The 7,278-nt window shown below is 62.2% G+C and overlaps 1 protein-coding gene across 1 annotated transcript in view; it reads right to left on the bottom strand.

Annotated features, from left to right (window-relative positions):
• PLCB3 (phospholipase C beta 3) overlaps positions 1 to 7,278 on the bottom strand; it is a 19,535-nt gene that overhangs the window by 1,335 nt on the left and 10,922 nt on the right. Inside the window, exons 15-29 of the mRNA XM_077759585.1 lie at positions 6,100 to 6,305; positions 5,145 to 5,241; positions 4,976 to 5,060; positions 4,558 to 4,682; positions 4,097 to 4,251; positions 3,855 to 4,016; positions 3,270 to 3,369; positions 3,077 to 3,181; positions 2,754 to 2,845; positions 1,363 to 1,516; positions 1,241 to 1,279; positions 960 to 1,152; positions 463 to 604; positions 294 to 370; positions 89 to 178 (exon numbers count right to left, since the gene is read on the bottom strand). Of these exons, the coding sequence (XP_077615711.1) occupies positions 89 to 178; positions 294 to 370; positions 463 to 604; positions 960 to 1,152; positions 1,241 to 1,279; positions 1,363 to 1,516; positions 2,754 to 2,845; positions 3,077 to 3,181; positions 3,270 to 3,369; positions 3,855 to 4,016; positions 4,097 to 4,251; positions 4,558 to 4,682; positions 4,976 to 5,060; positions 5,145 to 5,241; positions 6,100 to 6,305 (1,822 nt within the window). The remainder of the gene's footprint in view (positions 1 to 88; positions 179 to 293; positions 371 to 462; positions 605 to 959; positions 1,153 to 1,240; positions 1,280 to 1,362; positions 1,517 to 2,753; positions 2,846 to 3,076; positions 3,182 to 3,269; positions 3,370 to 3,854; positions 4,017 to 4,096; positions 4,252 to 4,557; positions 4,683 to 4,975; positions 5,061 to 5,144; positions 5,242 to 6,099; positions 6,306 to 7,278) is intronic.

Raw genomic sequence — 7,278 nt, 5'->3', positions numbered from 1 at the left:
CCCCCCGGCCCTGCCTGCCCAGCCCCCCGCCCCCCACCGCCCCGCCTGCCCACCCAGCCCCCAGCACTCCTGGCCCCGGTGCCCTTACGCCTCCTTCTTATGTTTCTCCCTTGTCTTGGCTTCTGAGATACTGTTGTGGCGCTTCCTGTCAAGAATCTTCTGCAGTTCCTTCTTCTCCCTGCATGAGCCAGCGGGGGGAGAAGAAAGGGGTCAATGGCAGGTCTAGGGGGTGCTCCCTCCTCCTAACACCAGGGAGTCTCCCGCCCCCCCCACACAGGATCCTTTGCCTCCACCTCTCGTTCGTCTCCTTCAGCCTCTTGAACTGAGCTGTGTGAGCCTCCAAGACGATGTCCCTGAGCCGCTGCTGAGCCTGCGGACACGGGTGGCCACCAGGTGACACAGGCCGATGGCGGCTCTGTCCGAGAGGCAGGCTCTGCCCGGCTGCCCCACAGCCCACCTCACCTGTCTCAGATGCTCCAGCCTCCGCTCGGCCTCTGCATCCATCTGGGCCTCCCTCAGTTCCAGCAGACTCTGCACCTGCCTCTTCTGGAACTCTTGATACCGCTTCACCTCTTCCTCGTCCGCCTTCTCATCCTCCCCGCCTCTGTAGGAGGAAGCCGTCTCGGTGACACGCAGGTTGTCACGCGGTGTCTGCTAGGCCACCACCGAGGCCCATCAGCTCCGCCCAAATGACAGGGGCCTGTGTGTCTGGACAACAGTCTCTGGGAATCCATGCTCCCCGTAGAGGGGTGGGGGAAGCTTCTGAAGAGATCTGGCTCCCCAGCAGAGAGGGTGGAGCCCAAAAGGTTCTTCGATCTTCCTTGCCACGGGCCTTCCTCCCTGGGGGTCAAGGAGCAGCCCTCGGCCGCCCCGCCACGCTCACCTCGTGGAGAAGCCCCTGTGCGCACACACCCTCACATTCACATCACTGCGCATGCGCAGATGGTCGGGACACTCACAGGACACCCGGCCGCTGCCGGCCCCCGCGCTCCGCCCGGGCCTGGGCCAAGCTGTCGAGCAATCGGCGGGTGAGGGCGACCACCTTCCTCTGATGCTTCTTGCGCAGCTCCCGAAGCTCTCGCTCCTGCCGGCCGCGCAGCTTCACCAGAGCCTTGTGGCCTCGGAGCTCGTCCAGCGGGGCCGGGGCCACCTCTGTGAGCGACGGAGCAAAGGTGGGCAAGGCTGCGCTGGGGCAGGCCCACCCGGCCTCACTCCCTCCAGCACAGCCCCTACCCCGCACCTGAGAGGAGGCTGGCGATGAGGTCGTCCCGCTGCTGCCCTGGAGAGTGGAGGCAGGGCGGTGAGAGGCGGGCGGAGAGAAGGGCGGAGCCACCCCTCGGCCCGCCCCCTGCGGCTCTTTACCTGGGCTGCCGAGGGAGGGGCTGGTAGGGGACGCGGCGGGGCCTGGGGGCCGCCGCGGGGAGATGTCCAGGGTGCTGGGCGTGGGGCTCGGGGTCAGCTGGGCCCCCGGCTGCTGAGATGGGGTCTCCTGGCAGGTTTCTGGGCCAACCTGAGCCTGAGAGGGGGAGAAGGCACAATGCTCGTTCCAGCAATGCTGTTTCTCTCCAAGCCCTTCTGTCCTTCGCAACCCGGGGCTCCCAGATGCCCCCCAGTCCGCTTCCCTCTGCCCATCTAGCCTGGCTGGACTCCTCGTCTAGAATATGGGGCTGTTGAACAGCTACCGGAGAAATAAGGGGTAATAAGATAAGCATTCCTAACCCCCCTTTCCATGCAGGGTATGGGGAAGATCGCGTGAGGCTGTGTCCCTAGGATGCCAGGCCCCCTGCGCGTGTGCTCAGGAACTTTTAGAATGTTCAGGAAAACCTTGGCCCCACGCCAAGTGTCCTCTCCCGGTCTCCCTCCACCCTTGCCCACAGCTGCTCATCTTCCTTGTTGCTTAGCTCCTGATTAAATCAACGAAGGAAGTGACCGCAGAGTGGGCACCAGCCTCTCCTGCCAACAGCCTCTCTTCTCTGCCTGCCTCGGGCCCCGTGGGACCGACTCTAGCGGTGCAGCCAAGCCTCTGCTCCTGACCCCTCCCCACAGAAGCCACTGCCCATCTCCTGGCTCCCGGGACCCCAGGTTTTAAAAGCTTCCAGGGCTTCTAACCACTTTGGTGAAGCAGCTGAACCCTGCACTTCCGCTGGAGGAATTCCAGCCCGGGTCTGTCCTGAAAGCCTTGCGCATGCCAAAGGGGGGAGTTTCCACCTCCTTAAAATGTGGACAGTAACCCAAGGTTGCTGAGCCTACTGAGTCTGAAAGGCCAGAAGCCCCACACCAACCAGCAGGGCGGAATCGTCGGCGTTGGAGGCAGAGCCGAGTGCTGGTGGCCCGGTTGGAGAGCCTCAGTGCCCCCATTTCTATGGTGGGGTGGCAGGACCAAACTCAGGGGACAAAGGGAATGACAGGGGTCGAGTTGGTGAAAAGAGCTCACGCCTGGCCAGGCAGATCTGACGCTCAGCATTCACGTTATTGTCTAGCTGGATGAGAGGAGCCGGGAAGGGAAGCAGCCCTCCCTGCAGAGGGTGTGGGTGAGCGCCTCGAGCTCACATCCACAGTAAGGCAGTGGAGGGCTCCGCGTGGGGAGGGGAGCCCGACCACCAGCCGGGACTGGGGCGGGATGGTGCAGGGGGAGGAGCGTGGAGAAGACGGAGCCCAGAGATCAGCCCTTACCACCCCACCCCACCCACACCCCACCAGGTCACCCTGAGCCCACTGTCTCCCACGGGTGCCCCTGACCCGCTCCGGCTCACCTCGCTCTCCCCAATGAGGGCGGCCAACTGCTTGGCCCTCTGGTCCATCAGGCTGACATGCTTGATGGGGTTGATCAGGGCCTCTGCGTAGTCTGGGGGGGGGTTGGGGAGGCAGAGGGCAGGGGTCTCAGGGACAGAACCCTCCAGGGCCACACCTTCCCCACTGTTTCTGGTTTCATGAAAGGACCACAGAAACCGAACCCACCCTTGGGGCTGTTTACCACCCTCAACTGGGGCCACCCAGCTCAGCCACTGCCAGACCCTGTGGGTGGCGCCCCCATCCCCCACCCCGCCTGGCTGGCACCCCGCAACCCCATGCTCACCCTGGTGGTCATCGGGAATATAGTCGGAGGCTTCGGTGTAGATGAGCAAGGCCGGCAGGCAGAGCGGCTGGTTGGCCTCGTTCCGCAGGCAGATGTAGTGGTAGCCTGGGAGGGCGGGAAGGCGAGGTGGCTGGGCCCCACTGGGTACCCGCCCGCACTGCCCCTGTGCTTCCCAGAGCCCAGATGGCCTCACCTGAGCGGATGGCAGAGACGGGCAGAATCCGATGCCCCACAAACTTGCCGCCTTCCTCAAAGGCCGCGACGCGCAGCGAAGCCAGTGTGGGGAGCACCACCTGAGGGCCCAGACTGGGACTGAGCCAGGGAGCTGACCCCACGGCCGCCGTGTCCACAGAGCCACAGCTGACCCTGGTCACCAAGGCCCAACGCTTTGAGCGGACCCTCAGACTAGCTGACCCAATTACAGACCATCCATGACCATGGCCACCAAGCCCATGGCGGCCCCGCCCCTCCCTCCATGGCCTGGCCACATGGATGGCGAGCAGAGAAGGAAACAGGCCGACCCCTCCAGGCACCGCCATAGAGCAGCAGTCCTGGTCACTGCCAGGCTAGAAACTGTGGAGTGAGCCACGGGGCGGGTCTCCCCTTTCCGTGCTCTTCTCAAAGCCCGCCGAGGGCAAGGAGCCCGAGGCTGAGCCTGCCACACGCGGGGCCCAGAGGTGACAGGGACTGCCGCCTCCCGACCACTGCCTGTGTGCCTGCTTCTTGCCCCCCCCACCCCGGGGAGGGCTGGCGGGGCAGGCGCAGGCACCAAGCTCACCTTGGGGAAGTCAAAGGGCTCCTCATCCCACACAGGATTGAATGAGTTCCCTTGAGATGTCCGAGTGCGGTACCTACGCCGAGTGTCAACAGGGAGGCCAAACATGTCCACCTCCACGTAGATGCCCACCTTCCTGTCGGACAGGAACTGCCCCGAGATCACCTGAGGGGGCCGGGAGGGTGAGGTGGCTGCTAAGAGGCCCGCCCCCCGGGACACCCTGCCGGCGCCCTCCCTGGCCCCACCTTGACCCGCAAGGCATTGGCCACGATGCCGTCCACTATGACTTCAGTGAAGGGGTCGAAGGATTTGTCCGGCCGCCGCATGAACTCAGGCTTGAGCAGGTAGCCGCTGCGCCCGTTGTACTCAAAGACGCCCGCGTTGAGCTGCATTGCCACATCTGGGGGTGACATGGGGACAGCAAGGGTCAGCCGGCCCCTTGGGGTGAGGAGTTGGGAGGGACGGTTCAATGCAGAGGGAGGCCCAGGGACCAGCAGGGTCAGGTCAAGTGGGATCGGGGGAAAGAAAGGTCTAGGGTCAGCCAAGGTCGGGAGGTGAGGTTAGCCAAGGTCTTGGTTTGGTTTGGAGATCTGGGATCAGGTGGTCAGAGGTCCTTCAGGACAGGGTTAGCAGAGTCGTAGGGCAGAAATCAGCGAGATTGGAAGCCGGGGGAGGCAGGGGGAGGTCGAGGCAGGCTGGTGCTCACCCAGGGTCTGAAAGTTGAGGGCCACAAGCTGGCAGCCCACGTTCCAGAAGAGCTGGGGCATGTAGTTGGAGGAGTCCACGCGGGTGCCCTTGGGGTAGATGCGGCTGAGCTGCTGCTTATTGTATCTGAGGTCGGCAGTCAGGGGCCACACTGTTTACCGGGCTCCGCCTTCTGGCGAGCACCCCCAGCCCACCCTGCGCTCCTGGGAACCCCCTTCCCTCTGGGGGTCCCTGTTCAAGCTGCCCCTCTGGCCCCCCGCCTCTCGGCCTGTGCAGTCTCCCAGGCTAGCCCCAAGCCCAGACCAGGGTGCTAGAGGGCGAGGACCCCACACAGGTGGCCTTAGTGGGGTCAGGACATCCAGGCTGGTCCCTGAGCACCCCCACCCTGGTCTGCCAGCCCCAGCAATGCGGAAGGATACTCCACGAACTCCATGGGGCTCTTGGTCAGTTGCTCGATGGCCTTGGTTTCCACAAAGGATGACATCTCGAAGCATTTGTTCCTCTCTGGGGGGCGGGGAGAGCAGGCAGGGAGTCAGGGCTGGAAAGGCTGGGCTGGCTCCTATTCCCACCATCTCCGACCGCACTCACTTCGAGCAGCCTCAAAGGACTTGAACTTGACAGGCTCGATGTAGTTGACAAGTGTTGACATCTCCTCGGTGGCATTGACTTCACTGCTGGCAGTGCCCTGTGGCCCCCAAAGACACGGTCAGCGGTGCCTGTCTCCCAGTCATCAGCTGAACGTCCCCTCATCTGCCCCCTGCCAGGGGGGAGGTCCTGACCCTCTGCCCACCTCTGCAATCGCACTGCCCGATGGCTCTTGGCAAGGGCCCCAAACCCTCCATGGCCCGTCAGTCCTGGTCCCATCTGCCCCACGGACTTCTCTCTGGGGTCTTGGTGACATGCCCTAGACCCTACCTTCCTCCTTTGCCTCCTGCCTCCCTGATCCTTGGGAGCTGGAACTCCTCACCCAACCCAGGCACTCACCCAGATGAGCCATTATTTCCAACCACCATCCTGCCATCTCCTCTCCGGTGCCTCACCAAGGGCCTTGAACTCAACACCCGCGATGCTGAGCTTGGCCACCCCTGCACACACCCTTCCCCACTCGTCCCCTCCCAAATCTGACCTCATGATCCACCTTTTCTGTCACCTCCACCCCTCAGAACTCAACACTCCCTTGTCTTCCACTGCCCCTTCCTGCCCTCTCCAGTCCTACCACAGGGCCTTTGCACATGGTATTCCTCTTCCTCAGGTCTCATCGCCTAACCTCCCTGCCCAGGCCAGTCTCCCCTTCTTCCCCCCAGTTCTGCACCCTAACTCACCCTTCCCTGGCCCAGTCATGAGCATAAATAATGTCACACTTGCTCTCATGCCTGTTGACCACCTCCCCCTTGCCACACACACAGCCTGACTTGAAAAGAACGGGAATAACATCTGATCGTGGCTGGTACACAGTGCTGCGTCTGGCACATAGTAGGTGTTAGCAAACACTCGGGGAATGAATACTTGCTGCCTCTGCCTCTTCCCGCCCTGCAGGACTGACCTCGTCTGTGGTTGGCTTTTTAGGATCTGTCTGTTCCTCCTCTTCTTCCTCTTCCTCCTCATCCTCACGGTCAGCAGATCCAAGAGCCTCAGGGCCCCGCTGCAGCCCCTCCTCACCCAGAGACTTCCGAGGCTCCAGGCTGGGCTTCTCCAAGCCCATCTCTTCCCCATTGCTCAGGCCCAGGCAGCTGTCAGAGCTGGGGGACCCTGCGGACAACAGGGCCACAGGAGGCCGGGACAAGCATAGACACTCAGGAGCCAAGAGGGGTCGTGTGTGGAGGTGACTCAGTGGGGAAGTCAGGGGGTAATCTCAGGGCAGCGTGGCTGGGGGAAGAGCAGGGGTCCGGAGTTAGATGGTATTAAATCCAGTAAGAGTGGATAAGGGACATGGGTCAAGGGTCAGGGTCCAGAGTCCTATCCATCAGAGAGGTAGATAGGGTGGCTCAGAAGGGTGAGAGGCCAGGAACAAGTGGCTTGGCAGCGGGGGAAAGGACGACACAGTCCCAAGGCAGGCATCGGTCAGAGCCATACCCGACGGGGAGGCTCGGTGAGGTGAGCGGTCAGGGTCACATGTACAGGGGACTTTGATAAAGTGAGGGGTCAAGGGTTAGCTACGATTATAACCAAGGGGTAGACAGATGCCGTGGGGGTCACAGAACAGGGGTGGGAGGTCTGAGGGTCACACTCAAAGCATGAGGTAGTTGACGGAGGTCAGAGGCCAGAGGTCAGAATTCAGAGTTATAATCTGGTTGAGAGGAGGGCTCTGTGAGGTGGCAGTGGAGGCTGAGGGGTCAGAAATTGGATGGAACTGGGGCGCCTGGGTGGCTCAGTAGGTTGAGCGTCCAACTTCGGCTCAGGTCATGATCTCATGGTTCGTGGGTTTGGGCCCCGCGTTGGGCTCTGTGCTGACAGCTCAGAGTATGGAGCCTGTTTCAGATTCTGTGTCTCCCTCTCTCTCTGACCCTCCCCTGCTCACGCTGCCTCTCTCTCTTTCTCTCTCTCTCTCTATAAGAAATAAATAAAACATTAAAAAAAAAAAATTGAATGGAACCAAGTCCAACTGGGATATAGTACAGTGAGGTCAGCGCCCGGGGTCAGGGGTCAGAGGTCCCCTCCTCAGCTGAGAGGCAGTAAAAGGCTCGGTGGGGCGGGGGTCAGGCGGGGAGGGGCAGGAGTGTCA

This window comes from Crocuta crocuta, unplaced genomic scaffold (assembly GCF_008692635.1).
Source record: "Crocuta crocuta isolate KB4526 unplaced genomic scaffold, BGI_CrCroc_1.0 scaffold53, whole genome shotgun sequence".
NCBI lineage: Eukaryota > Metazoa > Chordata > Mammalia > Carnivora > Hyaenidae > Crocuta > Crocuta crocuta.
The sequence above is the reverse complement of the archived record's forward strand: the minus strand, read 5'-3'. Positions and strand labels throughout refer to the sequence as shown.